General features: G+C 46.7%; 1 protein-coding gene across 1 annotated transcript; it reads right to left on the bottom strand.

Moving 5' to 3' along the window:
- Nucleotides 1-609: 609 nt before the first annotated feature.
- LOC121847659 (basic proline-rich protein-like) lies at nucleotides 610-18,951 on the bottom strand (the record flags this gene model as incomplete). Its single annotated transcript, XM_042329605.1, has 11 exons — nucleotides 18,944-18,951; nucleotides 18,626-18,703; nucleotides 18,361-18,438; nucleotides 18,149-18,226; nucleotides 17,831-17,908; nucleotides 17,619-17,696; nucleotides 17,407-17,484; nucleotides 17,248-17,325; nucleotides 17,036-17,166; nucleotides 2,008-2,272; nucleotides 610-1,975 (listed from the first exon to the last, which is right to left on the bottom strand). Coding segments are annotated over exons 1-11 (2,316 nt in total), but the record flags the coding sequence as incomplete, so codon positions are not given.
- Nucleotides 18,952-23,481: the final 4,530 nt, after the last annotated feature.

Genomic DNA, 23,481 nt, shown 5'->3' with positions numbered 1-23,481 from the left:
AATGACTGGAACGAACTACAAAAATCTCTGAAACTGGAAACACTTATCTCCCTCACTAGCTTTAAGCACCAGCTGCCAGAGCAGCTCACAGATTACTGCACCTGTACATAGCCCATCTATAATTTAGCCCAAACAACTACCTCTCCCCGTACAGTATTTATTTATTCATTTTGCTCCTTGTGATGGTGGTGGTGGTTGTGGTGGTCATGGTGGTAGTGGTAGTGGTGGTGATGCTGGTGGTAGTAGTGGTGGTGGTTGTGGTGATGTTGGTGGTGGTAGTAGTAGTGGTGGTGGTAGTGGTAGTGGTGGTGATGCTGGCAGTAGTAGTGGTGTTGGTGGTGGTGATGTTGGTGGTGGTAGTAGTAGTGGTGGGGGTTGTTGTAGTAGTGGTGATGGTTGTGGTGGTGGTGGTGGTAGTGGTGGTGATGCTGATGGTGGTAGTAGTGGTGGTGGTAGTGGTGGTTGTGGTGATGCTGGCAGTAGTAGTGGTGTTGGTGGTGGTGATGTTGGTGGTGGTAGTAGTAGTGGTGGGGGTTGTTGTAGTAGTGGTGATGGTTGTGGTGGTGGTGGTGGTAGTGGTGGTGATGCTGATGGTGGTAGTAGTGGTGGTGGTGGTAGTGGTGGTTGTGGTGGTGGTGATAGTGGTGGTGGTGGTGGTGATGGTGGTGCTGGTGGTGGTGATGCTGGTGGTGGTAGTAGTGGTGGTAGTGGTTGTGGTGATGGTTGTGGTGGTGGTGGTAGTGGTGGTGGTGGTGATGGTTGTGGTGGTAGTGGTGGTGGTGGTGATGCTGGTGGTGGTAGTAGTGGTGGAGGTGGTAGTGGTGATAGTTGTGATGGTGGTGGTGGTGGTGATTGTAGTGGTGGTGATGCTGATGGTGGTAGTAGTGGTGGTGGTGGTAGTGGTGGTTGTGGTGGTGGTGGTAGTGGTGGTTGTGCTGGTAGTGGTGGTTGGGATGGTTGTGGTGGTGGTGGTGGTAGTGGTGGTGATGCTGATGGTGGTAGTAGTGGTGGTGGTGGTAGTGGTGGTTGTGGTGGTGGTGGTAGTGGTGGTAGTGGTGGTAGTGGTAGTGGTGGTTGTGCTGGTAGTGGTGGTGGTGATGGTTGTGGTGGTGGTGGTAGTGGTGGTGATGCTGATGGTGGTAGTAGTGGTGGTGGTGGTAGTGGTGGTTGTAGTGGTGGTAGTGGTGGTGATGGTTGTGGTGATGGTGGTGGTGATGTTGGTGGTAGTGGTGGGGGTTGTTGTAGTAGTGGTGGTGGTAGTGGTGGTGATGCTGGTGGTGGTAGTGGTGGTGGTGGTAGTGGTAGTGGTGGTTGTGGTGGTGGTGATGGTAGTGGTGGTGGTGATGGTTGTGGTGGTAGTGATGGTAGTGGTGGTAGTGGTGGTAGTGGTGGTGGTTGTGGTGGTGGTAGTGGTGTTGGTGATGGTTGTGGTGGTGGTGGTGATGGTTTTGGTGGTAGTGGTGGTGGTGGTGGTTGTTGTGGTGGTGGTGGTAATGGTGCTGGTGCTGGTAGTGGTGGTGGTGGTGATGCTGATGGTGGTAGTAGTGGTGGTGGTGTTAGTGGTGGTTGTGGTGGTGGTGGTAGTGGTGGTTGTGGTGGTAGTGGTGGTGGTGGTGGTGGTGATGGTTGTGGTGGTGGTGGTGGTAGTGGTGGTGATGCTGGTGGTGGTGGTGGTGGTGGTGGTGGTGGTGGTTGTGGTGGTAGTGGTAGTGGTGGTGGTGGTGTTGGTGGTGTTGGTGGTGGTGGTAGTGGTGGTGGTGGTGGTAGTGGTGTTAGTGGTGGTGGTGATGGTTGTGGTGGTGGTGGTAGTGGTGGTTGTGGTGGTGGTGGTGGTGGTAGTGGTGGTTGTGGTGGTAGTGGTGGTGGTGGTGATGGTTGTGGTGGTAGTAGTGGTGGAGGTGGTAGTGGTGATAGTTGTGGTGGTGATGGTTGTGATGGTGGTGGTGGTGGTGGTGGTGGTGGTGGTGGTGGTGGTAGTGGTGATAGTTGTGGTGGTGATGTTGTGATGGTGGTGGTGGTTGTGGTGGTGGTGGAGGTGGTAGTGGTGATAGTTGTGGTGGTGATGGTTGTGATGGTGGTGGTGGTTGTGGTGGTGGTGGTAGTGGTGGTTGTGGTGGTTGTGGTGGTGGTGGTGGTGGTGGTAGTGGTGATAGTTGTGGTGGTGATGGTTGTGATGGTGGTGGTGGTTGTGGTTGTGGTGGTAGTGGTGGTTGTGGTGGTGGTGGTTGTGGTGGTGGTGGTGGTGGTGGTAGTAGTGGTGGTTTTGGTGACACTTGAGGGTGGAGTATTTCTGCTTGAAATGAAACTTGTAGTGCATCATATTTATATATATATATATATATATATATATATATTGTGAACTAATACTTGCAATTGATTTTTTCCCCCTACTAGCGCTGACTCTGTTGATAGCTACTTTGAGGAAAAATGTTCTTACTATGACTGTGATATGTGATTGTTTCGCCTAGCACTAACTGTAAGTCGCTCTGGATAATAGAATCTGCCAAATGACTAAAATGTAAAATGTAGGCTTCCCATAGCTTGTAATTTCCACTTTAAAATGTCAGGCTTGATTTGCCCTAACTAAAATTATATCAACCTCTACAAAAATGTTAATTAATTATAATCCACATAATAATTCACATTTCCTGTTGCTGCAGGATTATTCCCCTGCTGTGAGAAACTAGTCAAATTAAGATCCTACACCTGTATAGGGCTCTGCTAAAAAAGTACTGAACTATGAATGGCCTAGAGTAAGCTGCTGTCTGTCCTCCAACTCTCTCTATCTGCATCCCAAATGGCACCCTATTCATAAATAGTGCAGCAGAACACTGTTACGTTCAACCTTGAATACAGGCTGCAGGACTTGCTATGAAGGGAATGAAGCAATGAGTGTGTATGTCATGCTGGGTTTCAGAGAGAGAGAGAGAGACCAACAATACAAATTAGTCCAAATTCACGATAAGAGATTTTTCACTTAGAAGAACAATTACATCTGACAGTGTTATATAACTTAGAAAAATGGGGAAGAGGACTGGACAATTTCACCTGCCTGTCTGGCTTCCTACCACTCATAATCATTCAAGATTACAACACGTGTCAGTGTGTGCATCTCAATTGGCACCCTGTTCCCTATATAGTGCACTACTTTTGACCTCAATTGGCACTCTATTCCCTATATAGTGCACGACTTTAGACCTCAATTGGCACTCTATTCCCGATATAGTGCACTACTTCTGACCTCAATTGGCACTCTATTCCCTATATAGTGCACTACTTTTGACCTCAATTGGCACTCTATTCCCTATATAGTGCACTACTTTAGTCCTCAATTGGCACTCTATTCCCAATATAGTGCACTACTCTTGACCAAGGCTCTGGCCAGTGTTATTCCTGGTTAAATAAAATAGAACATGTCAAGCCACCACCGTCCCTAAAAATAACTCATTGTCAGAAGGACTCGAGAACAGTATGATATTTTGAACATGTACATAATACATGTGTCAATACGAATAAAGACGGATAGTCCCCTATTGCAAACCATCAGCAACTCATGTCATGAAAATGCAGGGTTGTTTAAAACCTCTAATGGATTGGTGCACCCCAAACCCCCCCCCCCCCTACGGTTGAGCTAACGTAGGCTAATGTGATTAGCATAACTTAAGTAACAAGAAAATAACCCAGGACATAGACATATCTGATATGGACGGAAAGCTTACATTCTTGTTAATCTAACTGCACTGTCCAGTTTACAGTAGCTATTACAGTGAAAGAATGCCATGCTATTGTTTGTGAGAGTGCACCGTTATGGAAATTTATTATAAACCAATTAGGCACATTTGTGCAGTCTTGATTCAACATTTTGAACAGAAATGCAATGGTTCATTGAATCAGTCTAAAACTTTGCACATACACTGCTATCATCTATCTGCCAAACTTTAAATTGCGCCTAGATTCCTAAATCATAAATTGGCCTTCCTCTTGCATTTCAAAGATTATGGGGATTTTTTTTAGAAACTAACAATACAATTTATGTTATTTTTTCTGTATTTTGTTTTACCAGATCTAATGTGTTATATTCTCCTACATTAGTTTCACGTTTCCACAAACTTCAAAGTGTTTCCTTTCAAATGGTATCAATAATATGCATATCCTCGCTTCAGGTCCTGAGCTACAGGCAGTTAGATTTGGGTATGTCATTTTAGGTCCTGAGCTACAGGCAGTTAGATTTGGGTATGTCATTTTAGGTCCTGAGCTACAGGCAGTTAGATTTGGGTCCTGAGCTACAGGCAGTTAAATTTGGGTATGTCATTTTAGGTCCTGAGCTACAGGCAGTCAGATTTGAGTATGTCATTTTAGGTCCTGAGCTACAGGCAGTTAGATTTGGGTTTGTCATTTTAGGCCAAAGTTGAAAAAAAGGGGTCTGATCCTACACAACAAAAATGCAGAGCTTTTTAAACCCACAGCTATACGCTACATAACCAAAACTCATCTATTCTACAAAACCCTGGTCATACATTTTGTCCAGGTAAAGTGTTCTTATCTGGTTCCAAGGACAACAAAAAATGACTTTATGTTACAAATCACCGGTTTCACTAAAACACTGGCACATTATGTTCCACCGACCACATCACATTATTCAGTTTATCACGGTCACAGTGCAAGAACTTTTAATTCTGTGCATTTCCCTAGAAAACTGGCCCATTATGTTCCAAATCCCCTGTTCCCCTAGAAAACTAGCCCATTGTGTTCCAAAGCCCCTGTTTCCCTAGAAAGTGGCCCATTATATTCCAAAGCCCCTGTTCCCATATAAAACTGGCCCATTATATTCCAAAGCCCCTGTTCCCCTAGAAACTGGCCCATTATATTCCAAAGCCCCTGTTTCCCTAGCAACTGGCCCATTATATTCCAAAGCCCCTGTTCCCTAGAAACTGGCCCATTATGTTCCAAAGCCCCTGTTCCCCTAGAAAACTGGCCCATTATATTCCAAAGCCCTGTTCCCCTAGAAAACTGGCCCATTATATTCCAAAGCACCTGTTTCCCTAGAAAACTGGCCCATTATGTTCCAAAGCCCCTGTTCCCCTAGAAAACTGGCCCATTATTTCCAAAGCCCCTGTGGTGTTCAGGGATAGACCGAGGTATGAAGAGAGAAATGCCATTTAAACACTGTGAACAGGAAAGATGCAGAGAGCCCTGTACATTTAGTGAGCTTTACTTTTGATTTATCTTTGACAATTAGATTCCGGTCTGTGATACAGAAGTCCCCTGTACATCGTTGTTACTGAGTCCCTACGGTAACAGAGCAGGAATACGTCACGAAAGGGCATCTTCTTTATTCACTATTTAGTGCACAACGGAGAAGAGGCGTATAGTTAGTTTTTCCCAGTCTGCTTCTGTCTGCCAGGTGCTTCAGCGTCATAATAATGATTGCCAGTCATAAGCAACCCTACATAACACGTAAAATGTTCAGTAAAAAAAAAAGAAAAGAGGTTTTCATCAGCTTGATCAACAAGATGTTTTTATGACAATTTCCCAGCTGTTCTCTGCTGGAGACTTGCTAACTAACTATCGTTCTGACAGTTTGGATCCAATCAGGAAATGTTTTATATAGACCGGAGATGGAGGTAGCTGATTTTTTATTTTTTTTTCACACAGTTATATTGGTTGAAAAAAATAATGATACGTGTTTTTCATATTTCACATTTCATATGTTTTATTTTATCCAATATGGAAATCATCCTATCTCAAGGAAGTGCCTGAAGTAAACATGTTCCCAACACGGTGCATGTTGTTCAGCTGTCTCCGGTTGGAATATCCTAAGTATATATATATATATATATATATACTGAGTGGACAAAACATTAGGAACACCTGCTCTTTCCATGACAAAATCAAAATTAAATCAAATTGTATTAGTTTATATGTGCCGAATACAACAGGTATAACCTGCGAAAGGTAATTTAATGTAAAATCATCTTCATGCAAATCACAGGGATCGGTGCCTGTTACCGAGAAAGCAGTATATTGTTCACGTCGGGCTCGTCAGGCTCATTAAAGGGGGAAAAAGGATTCTGCCAGTCTGTGGTGAGTAATCGCAGTCCTGATGTCCAGAAGTTATTTTCGGAGGATACAGGTTAAAGAAGGATTTTTAAGCCTTGAGACAATTGAGACATGGATTGTGTATGTGTGCCATTCAGAAGGTGAATGGGCAAGACAAAATATTTAAGTCCCTCTGAACGAGGTGTGGTAGTAAGTGCCAGGTGCACCGGTTTGAATACTACACTGCTTTTAAGCTCAACCGTTTCCAGTGTGTATCAAGATCAACCACCCAAAGGACATCCACCCAAAGGACATCCAGCCAACTTGACACAACTGTGGAAAGCACTGGATTCAACATGGGCTAGCTTCGACATCTTGTAGAGTCCATGCCCCGCCAAATTAAGGATTGGGGGGAAGGGGGAACTAGCTAAACTTGGCTTTTGGCCAGGATGAGTATTCTGTATTGTAGGCTTTAATTTAAAACCCTTCTACTTAGTTTCCTAGCCTGGTCCCAGACATGTCTGGTATGACAATAAGTCACAGAGTTGGTTTGATAGCCTGACTTCCAGTCTGTTTGTGCTATTTGTTTCCTACTGCTTGGTTTGTTATGGTTAACAGGATCATGATGGTTTAAAGAGCTTTCAGACAGACTGGACCTCTCTACTATGTGATGGCTGTTCGAAGTTCTCAAGAGGAGAGGGAGAAGCGGAGCGGAGAGGAGAGGAAGAAGAGGAGAGGGAGGGCGAGAGGAGAGGAGAGGGAGGGCGAGAGAATAGGAGAGGGAGGGCGAGAGGAGAGGGAGAAGAGGAGAGGGAGGGCGAGGGAGAGGAGAGGAGAGGGAGGGCGAGAGGAGAGGAGAGGAAGTAGAGGGAGAGGGAGAGGAGAGGAGAGGAGAGGGAGTGGGGAGAGGAGAGGAGAGGAGAGGAGAGGGAGAGGAGAGGAGAGGAGAGGAGAGGAGAGGAGAGGAGAGGAGAGGAGAGAGAGGAGAGGAGAGGAGAGGAGAGGAGAGGGAGGAGGAGAGGAGAGGAGGAGAGGAGAGGAGAGGAGAGGAGAGGAGAGGAGAGGAGGAGGAGAGGAGAGGGAGTGAGAGAGGAGAGGGAGAGGAGAGGAGAGGAGAAGAGAAGAGAGGGAGTGGGAGAGGAGAGGAGAGGAGTAGAGGAGAGGGAGGGAGAGGAGAGGAGAGGAAGTAGAGGAGAGGGAGTGGGAGAGGAGAGGAGAGGAGAGGAGGAGGGAGGGAGAGGAGAGGAAGAGAGGAGAGGAAGTAGAGGAGAGGGAGTGGGGAGAGGAGAGGAGAGGAGAGGAGAGGAGAGGAGAGGAGAGGAGAGGAGAGGAGAGGAGAGGAGAGAGGAGAGGAGAGGAGAGGAGAGGAGAGGAGAGGAGAGGAGAGGAGAGGAGAGGAGAGGAGAGGAGAGGAGAGGAGAGGAGAGGAGAGGAGAGGGGAGAGGAGAGGGAGAGGGAGAGGAAGTAGAGGAGAGGGAGGGAGAGGAGAGGAGAGGAGAGGGAGGGGGGAGAGGAGAGGAGAGGAAGTAGAGGAGAGGGAGGGCGAGAGGAGAGGAGAGGGAGTGGGAGAGGAGAGGAAGTAGAGGAGAGGGAGGGAGAGGAGAGGAGAGGAGAGGGGTGGGAGAGGAGAGGAGAGGAAGTAGAGGAGAGGGAGTGGGAGAGGAGAGGAGAGGAAGTAGAGGAGAGGGAGTGGGAGAGGAGAGGAGAGGAGAGGAGGAGGGAGTGGGAGAGGAGAGGAAGTAGAGGAGAGGAAGTAGAGGAGAGGGAGTGGGAGAGGAGAGGGAGAGGGAGAGGAGAGAGAGGAGAGGAGAGGAGAGGAGAGGAGAGGAGAGGAGAGGAGAGGAGAGGAGAGGAGAGGAGAGGAGAGGAGAGGAGAGGAGAGGAGAGGAGAGGAGAGGAGAGGAGAGGAGGAGAGGAGAGGGAGAGGAGAGGAGAGGGAGGGAGAGGAAGTAGAGGAGAGGGAGGGGAGAGGAGAGGAGAGGAGAGGGAGGGAGAGGAGAGGAGAGGAAGAGAGGAGAGGGAGGGGAGAGGAGAGGAGAGGAGTGGGAGAGGAGAGGAAGTAGAGGAGAGGGAGGGAGAGGAGAGGAGAGGAGAGGGTGGGAGAGGAGAGGAGAGGAAGAGAGGAGAGGGAGTGGGAGAGGAGAGGAGAGGAAGTAGAGGAGAGGGAGAGGAGAGGAAGTAGAGGAGAGGGAGTGGGAGAGGAGAGGAGAGGAAGAAGAGGAGAGGGAGTGGGAGAGGAGAGGAGAGGGAGGAAGGAGAGGAGAGGGAGGAGAGGAGAGGAGAGAGAGAAAGAGAGGAGAGGGGAGGAGAGGAGAGGAGAGAGAGGAGAGGAGAGGAGAGGAGAGGAGAGGAGAGGAGAGGAGAGGAGAGGAGAGGAGAGGAGAGGAGAGGAGAGGAGAGGAGAGGGAGAGGAGAGGAGAGGGGAGAGGAGAGGAGAGGAGAGGAAGAGAGGAGAGGGAGGAGAGGAGAGGAGAGGAGGGCGAGAGGAGAGGAGAGGAAGTAGAGGAGAGGGAGGAGAGAGAGGAGAGGGAGGGAGAGGAGAGGAGAGGAAGTAGAGGAGAGGGAGTGGGAGAGGAGAGGAGAGGAAGTAGAGGAGAGGGAGTGGGAGAGGAGAGGAGAGGAAGAAGAGGAGAGGGAGTGGGAGAGGAGAGGAGAGGGAGGAAGTAGAGGAGAGGGAGTGGGAGAGGAGAGGAGATGAGAGGGAGTGGGAGAGGAGAGGAAGTAGAGGAGAGGGAGAGAGAGGGAGGAGAGGGAGGGAGGGAGGGCGAGAGGAGAGGAGAGGGAGGGCGAGAGGAGAGGAGAGGAAGAGAGGAGAGGGAGTGGGAGAGGAGAGGAAGTAGAGGAGAGGGAGTGGGAGAGGAGAGGAGAGGAGGGGGGCGAGAGGAGAGGGAGGGGGGCGAGAGGAGAGGAGAGGGAGGGCGAGAGGAGAGGAGAGGAAGTAGAGGAGAGGGAGTGGGAGAGGAGAGGAGAGGAGAGGGAGAGGAGAGGAGAGGAGAGGAGAGGAGAGAGAGGAGAGGAGAGGAGAGAGAGGAGAGGAGAGGAGAGGAGAGGAGAGGAGAGGAGAGGAGAGGAGAGGAGAGGGAGGGAGGGAGGGAGGGCGAGAGGAGTGGAGAGGGAGAAGAGGAGAGGAGAGGAGAGGGAGGGAGGGCGAGAGGAGTGGAGAGGGAGAAGAGGAGAGGAAGTGGGAGAGAAGAGGAGAGGAGAGGGAGGGAGGACAAGAGGAGAGGAGAGGGAGAAGAGGAGAGGAAGTGGGAGAGAAGAGGAGAGGAGAGGGAGGGAGGACGAGAGGAGAGGAGAGGGAGAAGAGGAGAGGAAGTGGGAGAGAAGAGGAGAGGGAGAAGAGGAGAGGGATTGGGAGAGAAGAGGAGAGGAGAGGGAGGGCGAGAGAATAGGAGAGGGAGAAGAGGAGAGGAGAGGAGAGGGAGAAGAGGAGAGGGAGGGAGAGAAGAGGAGAGGGAGGGGGAGAGGAGAGAAGAGGGAGAAGAGGAGAGGGAGTGGGAGAGAAGAGGAGAGGGAGGGGAAGAGAAAAGAGGAGACGGGAGAGAGGCAGGAGGCGTATATCTAGAGAGAGATAGCAAGCGAGGGGGAGAGAGGCAGAGAGAAAGTGGAGAGAGAGGGAGGTAGTGAGAGCGAGAGAGGGGCAGAGAGAGAGTGGAGAGAGATGCAGAGAGGAAGAGGCAGTGACAGAGAAGAAAGGCAGAGAGGGAGAGAGGCAGAGAGGGAGAGGGAGTGACAGAGAAGAAAGGCAGAGAGGGAGAGAGGCAGAGAGGAAGAGGCAGTGACAGAGAAGAAAGGCAGAGAGGGAGAGAGGCAGAGAGGAAGAGGGAGTGACAGAGAAGAAAGGCAGAGAGGGAGAGAGGCAGAGAGGAAGAGGGAGTGACAGAGAAGAAAGGCAGAGAGAGAGGCAGAGAGGGAGAGGGAGTGACAGAGAAGAAAGGCAGAGAGGGAGAGAGGCAGAGAGGGAGAGGGAGTGACAGAGAAGAAAGGCAGAGAGGGAGAGAGGCAGAGAGGAAGAGGCAGTGACAGAGAAGAAAGGCAGAGAGAGGCAGAGAGGAAGAGGCAGTGACAGAGAAGAAAGGCAGAGGGAGAGGCAGAGAGGAGAGGGAGTGACAGAGAAGAAAGGCAGAGAGGGAGAGAGGCAGAGAGGGAGAGGGAGTGACAGAGAAGAAAGGCAGAGAGGGAGAGAGGCAGAGAGGGAGAGGCAGTGACAGAGAAGAAAGGCAGAGAGAGAGTGTGGAAACCTACCAAAAATCTATCAGGCAACAACAAATTCAATCCATTTTAGAGAACTTTGTGGACAAAACATTCCACTGTAATAGTGAAGGTGAAATCTTGGCAGTAGAAAACCTAAACAGTAGATTTGACCTCTCACCAGTATACTGTATTTGACCTCTCAGCTTCCCTGTCATATCTAAACATGTCAAACAGAAAACCAAAGAAAATGAACAACAATGACAAATGGTTTGATGAAGAATGTAAAAACTTCAGAGAGAAATTGAGAAACCTATCCAACCAAAAACATAGAGACCCAGAAAACCTGAGTCTACGCCTTCACTATGGTGAATCGCTAAAACAATACAGAAATACACTACGGAAAATGAAGGAACTGCACGTCAGCAATCGGCTCAATGTAATTGAACAATCCATAGACTCAAACCACTTCTGGGAAAATTGGAAAACACTAAGCAAACATCAACACAAAGAGTTATCTATCCAAAATGGAAATGTATGGATAAACCACTTCTCCAATATTTTTGTCCCTATAAAAAGAAATGAAAAGCAAAAACATATAGATGATCAAATACAAGTCTTAGAATCTATCATCTTAAGAATCTTAATAATCTAAACTATTAAGATGACCAGAACCCAATATATTCTCCAATTACATTGAATGAACTACTGGGGCTCTGTTCACAAACACAAACAGACCTCACAGAGCCCCAGTACAGCAACACAATTAGACCCAACCAAATCATGAGAAAACAAAAAGATAATTACTTGACACATTGGAAATAATTTACGAAAAAACAACGCAAACTAGAATGTTTTTTGGCCCTAAACAGAGAGTACACAGTGGCAGAATACCAGACCACTGTGACTGACCCAAACTTTGGAAAACTTTGACTATGTACAGACTCAGTGAGCACAGCCTTGATTTTGAGAAAGACCATAGTAGGCAGACGTGGCTCTCAAGAGAAGACAGGCTATGTGCACACTGCCCACAAAATGAGGTGGAAACTGAGCTGCACTTCCTAACCTCCTGCCAAATGTATTGACAATATTAGACACACATATTTCCCTCAGATTACACAGATCCATAAAGAATTCGAAAACAAACTGAATTTTTATAAACTCCCATATCTACTGGGTGAAATTCCACAGTGTGCCATCACAGCAGCAACATGTGTGACCTGTTGCCACAAGAAAATGTTAACCAGTGAAGAACAAACAACATTGTAAATACAACCCATACTTATGTTTATTTATTTTATCTTTTATACTTTACTATACTTTAACTATTTGCACATCGATACAACACTATATATCGACAGAATATGACATTTGAAATATCTTTATTCTTTTGGAACTTCTGTGAGTGTAATGTTTACTGTTCCTTTTTATTGTTTATTTCACTTTTGTTTATTATCTACTTCACTAACTTTGGCTAGTTAAAAAACTTCTTTAGGGTTGGTGTGTCCCCCGAGGGGCAGTTGAGCTAATGCGATTAGCATGAGGTTGTAAGTAACAAGAACGTTTCCCAGGATATAGACATATCTGATATTGGCAGAAAGCTACAATTCTTGTTAATCGAACTGCACTGTCCAATTTACAGAAGCTATAACAGTAAAATAATACCATGTTATTGTTTGAGGAGAGTGCACAGTTTGGGCAGTCTTGATACAAAATTTTGAACAGAAATGCAACGGTTCATTGGATTACACTAAAACTTTGCACGTGCACTGCTGCCATCTAGTGGCCAATGTATAACTTGCACAAGCGCTGGAATAATACATTAGCACTTTTCTCTAGCATCTCAAAGATGATGGTACAAAAAAAAATACAAAAAAACAGTTGGTCATTTATCAGATATAATGTGTTATATCCTCCTACATTCCTTTCACATTTCCACAAACTTCAGCGTCTTTCCTTCCCAAATGGTACCAAGAAAATGCATAACCTTGCTTCAGGGCCTGAGCTGCAGGCAGTTAGATTTGGATATGTCATTTTCGGTGAAAATTGAAAAAAAGGGGCCGATCCTTAAGAGGTTTTTAACATATGTTTCCCATGCCAATAAAGCCCTTGAATTGAATTGAGTGGAGAGCGAGGCAGAGAGAGAGAGAAAGACCAGAGTTTCATCTGCCAGAAGGTCTTGTCCGAATAAAACACAAACAAGCTCAGTGACAAACCATGACAACAGGTACTATTGTCTGCATGATCATCATTTCCACTTTCCAGATGCAAAGGAAACATTCTCTTTTTTTGTAGGATAATCAAAGGGGGATTTTCTTTTTAAATGCTTCTTTATTGTTAAAAGACGTTTGTATTGCCTTCTTCAGAGTGCTTGTAGCCATAGTTCAGGAGTTTCAGACGACTTCCACTCTAAGGGCAGCAGCCAGACTGAGTAGTGAGTAGTTGATGATGTAGAGAGTGTTTATTCCACAGAGGGAATAAACGGACATCCTAGACATGTAACAGTGGTGGAAAGAGTAAAATCAGTAATATAAACATAATATCTAGTGTCAATAACCCTATGACCTTTGCAGTGAAGGCGAGCTACCTGTGGTTGAGTGTGTGATTAAGTGTGTGCATTGCTGTCTGTCTGTCTGTCTGTGTGTGTGTGTGTGTGCGTGTGCATGTGTGTGTGTATGTGTGTGTGTGTGTGTGTGTGTGACAGACATTCCTTTGCTGTCTGTCTGTCTGTGTGTGTGTGCGTGTGCGTGTGTGACAGACATTCCTTTGCTGTCTGTCTGTGTGTGTGTGCATGTGCGTGCGTGTGCGTGTGCATGTGTGTGTGTGTGTGTGTGACAGACATTCCTTTGCTGTCTGTCTGTCTGTCTGTGTGTGTGTGTGCGTGTGCGTGTGCGTGTGCGTGCGTGTGCGTGTGCGTGTGTGTGTGTGTGTGAGACAGACATTCCTTTGCTGTCTGGAACAGTGAGGTGGGGAACAATTCACTGTGTCCCGCAGCCCAAGGGTCTGTTAGTGTGTGTTTGAATTTACGTGTGTGTGTGTTTACGTGTGTGTGTGTGTGTGTGTGTGTGTGTGTGTGTTTACGTGTGTATATGTAGCACACCCTGTGAGGTGTGGCTGGCAGAATGCCCACTTTACCCTCCTCTTCCTCTACCCTAGCTGGAGATAGACCATACCCTCATCATAGCCTGGGGGGAGACAGGTGGCCCCATCCAGCAGCTGTCTGGGCTGGCAATGGACTGATTTCACCCAATCAGGTGCTCAGCTACCCCGCTGAACGTGTGCCACTGAAAGATCTCTAGCTTTTAGAATTATTTCATAGACAACATGATTCCTCTCTGGTAGGAAATAGGAGACAAGGGGCCCCATTGGCTCCTGGTGGGTTGGCTCTAGCCTGATTTCAGGTTTCAAAAAACCTCTCAGCTACACTACGCAGTTACCAGGGATAGTTTGTTACTTTAGTTACTTGACACGAGTAGGCCACAGTTAAAAGTCACCTGTCACATACAGGACAGACTGAGTCAACTGTCACATACAGGACAGACTGAGTTACCTGTCAGATACAGGACAGACTGAGTTACCTGTCACATACAGGACAGACTGAGTTACCTGTCACATACAGTACAGACTGAGTTACCTGTCAGATACAGGACAGACTCAGAGTTACTGAGTTACCTGTGTCAGATACAGGACAGACTGAGTCACCTGTCACATACAGGACAGACTGAGTTACCTGTCACATACAGTACAGACTGAGTTACCTGTCAGATACAGGACAGACTGAGTTACCTGTCACATACAGGACAGACTGAGTTACCTGTCAGATACAGTACAGACTGAGTCAACTGTCACATACAGGACAGACAGAGTTACCTGTCACATACAGGACAGACTGAGTCACCTGTCAGATACAGGACAGACAGAGTTACCTGTCACACACAGGACAGACAGAGTTACCTGTCAGATACAGGACAGACTGAGTTACCTGTCACATACAGGACAGACTGAGTCACCTGTCAGATACAGGACAGACAGAGTTACCTGTCACATACAGGACAGACTGAGTTACCTGTCACATACAGGACAGACTGAGTTACCTGTCACATACAGGACAGACTGAGTTACCTGTCACATACAGGACAGACTGAGTTACCTGTCACATACAGGACAGACTGAGTTACCTGTCAGATACAGGACAGACAGAGTTACCTGTCACATACAGGACAGACTGAGTCACCTGTCAGATACAGTACAGACTGAGTTACCTGTCAGATACAGGACACACTGAGTCAACTGTCACATACAGGACAGACTGAGTTACCTGTCAGATACAGGACAGACTGAGTTACCTGTCACATACAGGACAGACAGAGTTACCTGTCACATACAGGACAGACTCAGAGTTACCTGTCACATACAGGACAGACAGAGTTACCTGTCACATACAGGACAGACTCAGAGTTACCTGTCACATACAGGACAGACAGAGTTACCTGTCAGATACAGTACAGACTGAGTTACCTGTCACATACAGGACAGACTGAGTTACCTGTCAGATACAGGACAGACTGAGTTACCTGTCACATACAGGACAGACAGAGTTACCTGTCACATACAGGACAGACTCAGAGTTACCTGTCACATACAGGACAGACAGAGTTACCTGTCAGATACAGGACAGACAGAGTTACCTGTCAGATACAGGACAGACAGAGTTACCTGTCACATACAGGACAGACTGAGTTACCTGTCACACACAGGACAGACAGAGTTACCTGTCACATACAGGACAGACAGAGTCACCTGTCACACACAGGACAGACTGAGTTACCTGTCAGATACAGGACAGACAGAGTTACCTGTCAGATACAGGACAGACAGAGTTACCTGTCACATACAGGACAGACTGAGTTACCTGTCACACACAGGACAGACTGAGTTACCTGTCAGATACAGGACAGACAGAGTTACCTGTCACATACAGGACAGACAGAGTTACCTGTCAGATACAGTACAGACTCAGAGTTACCTGTCACATACAGGACAGACTGAGTTACCTGTCAGATACAGTACAGACTCAGAGTTACCTGTCACATACAGGACAGACTGAGTTACCTGTCAGATACAGGACAGACTGAGTTACCTGTCACACACAGGACAGACTGAGTTACCTGTCAGATACAGGACAGACTCAGAGTTACCTGTCACATACAGGACAGACTGAGTTACCTGTCACACACAGGACAGACAGAGTTACCTGTCAGATACAGGACAGACAGAGTTACCTGTCACATACAGGACAGACAGAGTTACCTGTCAGATACAGGACAGACTCAGAGTTACCTGTCACATACAGGACAGACTGAGTTACCTGTCACACACAGGACAGACAGAGTTACCTGTCAGATACAGGACAGACAGAGTTACCTGTCACATACAGGACAGACTGAGTCACCTGTCAGATACAGGACAGACAGAGTTACCTGTCACATACAGGACAGACTGAGTCACCTGTCAGATACAGGACAGACAGAGTTACCTGTCACATACAGGACAGACTGAGTTACCTGTCAGATACAGGACAGACTCAGAGTCACCTGTCACATACAGGACAGACTGAGTTACCTGTCACATACAGGACAGACAGAGTTACCTGTCAGATACAGGACAGACAGAGTTACCTGTCACATACAGGACAGACTGAGTTACCTGTCACATACAGGACAGACTGAGTTACCTGTCACATACAGGACAGACTGAGTTACCTGTCACACACAGGACAGACAGAGTTACCTGTCACATACAGGACAGACAGAGTCACCTGTCACACACAGGACAGACAGAGTTACCTGTCAGATACAGGACAGACAGAGTTACCTGTCACATACAGGACAGACTGAGTTACCTGTCACACACAGGACAGACTGAGTTACCTGTCAGATACAGGACAGACAGAGTTACCTGTCACATACAGGACAGACTGAGTTACCTGTCAGATACAGTACAGACTGAGTTACCTGTCACATACAGGACAGACTGAGGTACCTGTCAGATACAGGACAGACTGAGTTACCTGTCAGATACAGGACAGACTCAGAGTCACCTGTCACATACAGGACAGACTGAGTCAACTGTCACATACAGGACAGACTGAGTTACCTGTCACATACAGGACAGACTGAGTTACCTGTCACATACAGGACAGACTGAGTCACCTGTCACATACAGGACAGAGTGAGTCAACTGTCACATACAGGACAGACTGAGTCAACTGTCACATACAGGACAGACAGAGTCAACTGTCACACACATGACAGACTCAATAGGACTGGAATTTGGAAAGGACAATACACACACGGGCACACACACATACACACACAAAGAGTCCCTGCTGCAACCAGATACTGTGAATAGATGATGAAAGTGATGGCAGGTGGACTGGTCTTTGAAGCAGTCAATACATCCTCAGAGACCAGAATCAATCAAACGCCTCTTCCTGTCTCCCAGACAGCTCTCTGAGCCACAGAGACCGGAATTACACACCTCTTCCTGTCTCCCAGACAGCTCTCTGAGCCACAGAGACCGGAATTACACACCTCTTCATGTCTCTCAGACAGCTCTCTGAGCCACAGAGACCAGTATCAAACGCCTCTTCCTGTCTCCCAGACAGCTCTCTGAGCCACAGAGACCGGAATTACACACCTCTTCCTGTCTCCCAGACAGCTCTCTGAGCCACAGAGACCGGAATTACACACCTCTTCCTGTCTCCCAGACAGCTCTCTGAGCCACAGAGACCGGAATTACACACCTCTTCCTGTCTCCCAGACAGCTCTCTGAGCCACAGAGACCGGAATTACACACCTCTTCCTGTCTCCCAGACAGCTCTCTGAGCCACAGAGACCAGTATCAAACGCCTCTTCCTGTCTCCCAGACAGCTCTCTGAGCCACAGAGACCGGAATTACACACCTCTTCATGTCTCCCAGACAGCTCTCTGAGCCACAGAGACCGGAATTACACACCTCTTCCTGTCTCTCAGACAGCTCTCTGAGCCACAGAGACCGGAATTACACACCTCTTCGTGTCTCCCAGACAGCTCTCTGAGCCACAGAGACCGGAATTACACACCTCTTCATGTCTCTCAGACAGCTCTCTGAGCCACAGAGACCGGAATTACACACCTCTTCATGTCTCTCAGACAGCTCTCTGAGCCACAGAGACCAGGATCAAACGCCTCTTCCTGTCTCCCAGACAGCTCTCTGAGCCACAGAGACCGGAATTACACACCTCTTCATGTCTCTGAGACAGCTCTCTGAGCCACAGAGACCAGTATCAAACGTCTCTTCCTGTCTCCCAGACAGCTCTCTGAGCCACAGAGACCGGAATTACACACCTCTTCATGTCTCTGAGACAGCTCTCTGAGCCACAGAGACCAGTATCAAACGCCTCTTCCTGTCTCCCAGACAGCTCTCTGAGCCACAGAGACCGGAATTACACACCTCTTCATGTCTCTCAGACAGCTCTCTGAGCCACAGAGACCAGTATAAAACGCCTCTTCCTGTCTCCCAGACAGCTCTCTGAGCCACAGAGACCGGAATTACACACCTCTTCATGTCTCTCAGACAGCTCTCTGAGCCACAGAGACCAGTATCAAACGCCTCTTCCTGTCTCCCAGACAGCTCTCTGAGCCACAGAGACCGGAATTACACACCTCTTCATGTCTCCCAGACAGCTCTCTGAGACACAAAGACCAGTATCAAACGCCTCTTCCTGTCTCCCAGACAGCTCTCTGAGCCACAGAGACCAGTATCAAACGCCTCTTCCTGTCTCCCAGACAGCTCTCTGAGCCACAGAGACCAGTATCAAACGCCTCATCCTGTCTCCCAGACAGCTCTCTGAGCCACAGAGACCGGAATTACACACCTCTTCATGTCTCTCAGACAGCTCTCTGAGCCACAGAGACCAGTATCAAACGCCTCTTCCTGTCTCCCAGACAGCTCTCTGAGCCACAGAGACCGGAATTACACACCTCTTCATGTCTCTCAGACAGCTCTCTGAGCCACAGAGACCAGTATAAAACGCCTCTTCCTGTCTCCCAGACAGCTCTCTGAGCCACAGAGACCGGAATTACACACCTCTTCATGTCTCTCAGACAGCTCTCTGAGCCACAGAGACCAGTATCAAACGCCTCTTCCTGTCTCCCAGACAGCTCTCTGAGCCACAGAGACCGGAATTACACACCTCTTCCTGTCTCCCAGACAGCTCTCTGAGCCACAGAGACCAGTATCAAACGCCTCTTCCTGTCTCCCAGACAGCTCTCTGAGCCACAGAGACCAGTATCAAACGCCTCTTCCTGTCTCCCAGACAGCTCTCTGAGCCACAGAGACCGGAATTACACACCTCTTCATGTCTCTCAGACAGCTCTCTGAGCCACAGAGACCAGTATCAAACGCCTCTTCCTGTCTCCCAGACAGCTCTCTGAGCCACAGAGACCGGAATTACACACCTCTTCATGTCTCCCAGACAGCTCTCTGAGCCACAGAGACCAGTATCAAACGCCTCTTCCTGTCTCCCAGACAGCTCTCTGAGCCACAGAGACCAGTATCAAACGCCTCTTCCTGTCTCCCAGACAGCTCTCTGAGCCACAGAGACCAGTATCAAACGCCTCTTCCTGTCTCCCAGACAGCTCTCTGAGCCACAGAGACAGGAATTACACACCTCTTCATGTCTCTCAGACAGCTCTCTGAGCCACAGAGACCAGTATCAAACGCCTCTTCCTGTCTCCCAGACAGCTCTCTGAGCCACAGAGACCGGAATTACACACCTCTTCCTGTCTCCCAGACAGCTCTCTGAGCCACAGAGACCAGTATCAAACGCCTCTTCCTGTCTCCCAGACAGCTCTCTGAGCCACAGAGACCGGAATTACACACCTCTTCCTGTCTCCCAGACAGCTCTCTGAGCCACAGAGACCAGAATCAAACGCCTCTTCCTGTCTCCCAGACAGCTCTCTGAGCCACAGAGACCAGAATTACACACCTCTTCCTGTCTCCCAGACAGCTCTCTGAGCCACAGAGACCAGTATCAAACGCCTCTTCCTGTCTCCCAGACAGCTCTCTGAGCCACAGAGACCGGAATCACACACCTCTTCCTGTCTCTCAGGCAGCTCTCTGAGCCACAGAGACCAGTATCAAACGCCTCTTACTGTTTCCCAGACAGCTCTCTGAGCCACAGAGACCAGGATCAAAAGCCTCTTCATTTCTCTCAGACAGCTCTCTGAGCATCAGAGACCAGTATCAAACGCCTCTTACTGTCTCCCAGACAGCTCTCTGAGCCACAGAGACCAGGATCAAAAGCCTCTCCATTTCTCTCAGACAGCTCTCTGAGAGGGTGATGGGGGGTGGATAACTTTAATAAAAAAAGAGTTTCAAATGGTTTCTACAGGTCTCCCCACAGGAGAAACATTTTTGGTTTCAGGAAGAAATCTATTGGTTTCCCCAAACAATATGTATCTGACTGGTAAGGTTGTATCTGACTGGTAAAGTTGTATCTGATTGGTAAAGTTGTATCTGACTGGTAAAGTTGTATCTGATTGGTAAAGTTGTATCTGATTGGTAAAGTTGTATCTGACTGGTAAAGTTGTATCTGATTGGTAAAGTTGTATCTGACTGGTAAAGTTGTATCTGACTGGTAAAGTTGTATCTGATTGGTAAAGTTGTATCTGACTGGTAAAGTTGTATCTGATTGGTAAAGTTGTATCTGACTGGTAAAGTTGACTGGTAAAGTTGTATCTGACTGGTAAAGTTGTATCTGATTGGTAAAGTTGTATCTGACTGGTAAAGTTGACTGGTAAAGTTGTATCTGACTGGTAAAGTTGTATCTGATTGGTAAAGTTGTATCTGATTGGTAAAGTTGTATCTGACTGGTAAAGTTGTATCTGATTGGTAAAGTTGTATCTGACTGGTAAAGTTGTATCTGATTGGTAAAGTTGTATCTGACTGGTAAAGTTGACTGGTAAAGTTGTATCTGACTGGTAAAGTTGTATCTGATTGGTAAAGTTGTATCTGACTGGTAAAGTTGTATCTGACTGGTAAAGTTGTATCTGATTGGTAAAGTTGTATCTGACTGGAAAAGTTGTATCTGACTGGAAAAGTTGTATCTGACTGGTAAAGTTGTATCTGATTGGTAAAGTTGTATCTGATTGGTAAAGTTGTATCTGACTGGTAAAGTTGTATCTGACTGGTAAAGTTGTATCTGACTGGTAAAGTTGTATCTGACTGGTAAAGTTGTATCTGACTGGTAAAGTTGTATCTGATTGGTAAAGTTGTATCTGATTGGTAAAGTTGTATCTGATTGGTAAAGTTGTATCTGATTGGAAAAGTTGTATCTGACTGGTAAAGTTGACTGGTAAAGTTGTATCTGACTGGTAAAGTTGTATCTGATTGGTAAAGTTGTATCTGACTGGTAAAGTTGACTGGTAAAGTTGTATCTGACTGGTAAAGTTGTATCTGACTGGTAAAGTTGTATCTGATTGGTAAAGTTGTATCTGACTGGTAAAGTTGTATCTGACTGGTAAAGTTGTATCTGACTGGTAAAGTTGTATCTGACTGGTAAAGTTGTATCTGACTGGTAAAGTTGTATCTGACTGGTAAAGTTGTATCTGATTGGTAAAGTTGTATCTGATTGGTAAAGTTGTATCTGATTGGTAAAGTTGTATCTGACTGGTAAAGTTGACTGGTAAAGTTGTATCTGACTGGTAAAGTTGTATCTGATTGGTAAAGTTGTATCTGACTGGTAAAGTTGTATCTGATTGGTAAAGTTGTATCTGACTGGTAAAGTTGACTGGTAAAGTTGACTGGTAAAGTTGTATCTGACTGGTAAAGTTGTATCTGATTGGTAAAGTTGTATCTGATTGGTAAAGTTGTATCTGATTGGTAAAGTTGTATCTGACTGGTAAAGTTGACTGGTAAAGTTGACTGGTAAAGTTGTATCTGACTGGTAAAGTTGACTGGTAAAGTTGTATCTGACTGGTAAAGTTGTATCTGATTGGTAAAGTTGTATCTGATTGGTAAAGTTGTATCTGACTGGTAAAGACTGTATCTGACTGGTAAAGTTGTATCTGACTGGTAAAGTTGTATCTGACTGGTAAAGTTGTATCTGATTGGTAAAGTTGTATCTGATTGGTAAAGTTGTATCTGATTGGTAAAGTTGTATCTGACTGGTAAAGTTGACTGGTAAAGTTGACTGGTAAAGTTGTATCTGACTGGTAAAGTTGACTGGTAAAGTTGTATCTGACTGGTAAAGTTGTATCTGATTGGTAAAGTTGTATCTGACTGGTAAAGATTGTATCTGACTGGTAAAGTTGTATCTGACTGGTAAAGTTGTATCTGACTGGTAAAGTTGTATCTGACTGGTAAAGTTGTATCTGACTGGTAAAGTTGTATCTGACTGGTAAAGTTGTATCTGACTGGTAAAGTTGTATCTGACTGGTAAAGTTGTATCTGACTGGTAAAGTTGTATCTAGCTCACATGGCTTTATTTTCTGTGTCTCACTAGTAAGATCTGCTCCGTAGGATACAGGACCTGTGATTTTATAGAAATGACAAGATTGGTACTTGCTCCGATCAGGGAGCCACCGAATCCCCTGATACATAGCTATTTCCCAAATTGCACCCTCTTCCCTTTTTAGTGCACTACTTTTCTTCCAAGACATTCCGAAACCCCATAAGGCTCCAGTTTATAAATTGTGCACTACATAGGGAATAAGCTGCCATTTGGGATCCACTCACACTGAATCATCTACTCACCTCCGACATAATTTGAAGCTGATTGTCATTGCAGTCTGGCCTGGTCCAAGATTTCCCTTTATCAATATGGAAATGGAATCTCGTTAATGGGACTTTCGTTGCAGGAATTCGATTAGACTGACCATCTTTGGGGACCGGTACAAATGTGCACTGAAGACCTTGAAACTTAGCTTACATGTTTTGAAAAGAAAGTGAGTTAAATATATCAAGGCGGACGAAGGACCAAGGGAGGTTCAGTCACGCACTCGACACACACACACACAGAAACACACACACGCACACACACATCGATACACACACACATGCACGCATGCACCGACACACACACACACGCGACACACACACACACAGAAACACACACACACACCGACACGCACGCGACACACACACGAAACACACATCTCTTACACACTCAGAGCATTGGCCCAGCTCCTGCTTCTCTCTAGTATTGTACTGCTCCTCTGTGTGTCCCCAGGATACAACACAACAAAGTCTGCTCTAGATGCACAGACACACACACACACACCGACACACACAAAAAACACACACGCACACACACACACACACACACCTCCTGCTCGATTACACACTTCCTCCTCATCACCCAATCCTCTGTGGGTATATTATCAATTGACATTCTGAAGAGATTCATGATTTATTTTTTACTTATTTACACAATTTGAAATTATAAAATGAGATGTGACTGACAAGGTATTGCATGGTTTCAAACCAGTAGGATATAGTGGATTTTCTGATTGACTGATTTATTCGTGTATCATTATACATTTACATTGATGTATGTATATCTTCTAAGTTTGTAATCGATGTTTTGCTGACGTGCTCAGGGTTTGTGAAGAGCCACCTGTCAACACAGGACAACAACAAAAAATATGAAAATATCAGAAAATAACAAACCACGGCTTTTGTTGTGGTGCTGTCCGGAGTTTCAAACGGTCACTGAAAGATACTTGCGTATCCTAGGAAGAAAAAACAACGTTTACTGTAGGCTACTTCAACGCTCTATTCGTCATTAGCGGACACAGTTTTATGAGGTTGACCCTCCGATTCGGTTCGGTTATCTCTCCGTCCCGGATTTGGCAATACAACAACATTAAGCGGTTTGTTCTAACCCACTCCTCACGACACTTGTTCCACTGTTCCGCACCCTGTAGGGGTGAATGTGACATCGATGACTCCTCACCGCGGGGAGCCACATACAGCAACCCCCGCACCACCGCATCCTGCTTCTGTGCCCGGAAAAACGCTCAAAAGTCATCACATTGTACATGGTTTATTTCAAGGAGTTCCCATTTGAGTTTATTTCAATGACTGTTGAACTTGGAAAGGAAAGGTAAGCGCTTGATTTCTTTATTGGCCTCAAGAATACATGAACAATGTGTAACAGGCGTTTTTTTACTGTCTGCGTTTCTCATGTGTAGAGAAATTACTAGT

This window comes from Oncorhynchus tshawytscha, linkage group LG10 (genome assembly GCF_018296145.1).
Source record: "Oncorhynchus tshawytscha isolate Ot180627B linkage group LG10, Otsh_v2.0, whole genome shotgun sequence".
NCBI lineage: Eukaryota > Metazoa > Chordata > Actinopteri > Salmoniformes > Salmonidae > Oncorhynchus > Oncorhynchus tshawytscha.
This window is presented reverse-complemented; position numbering and strand designations above follow the sequence as displayed.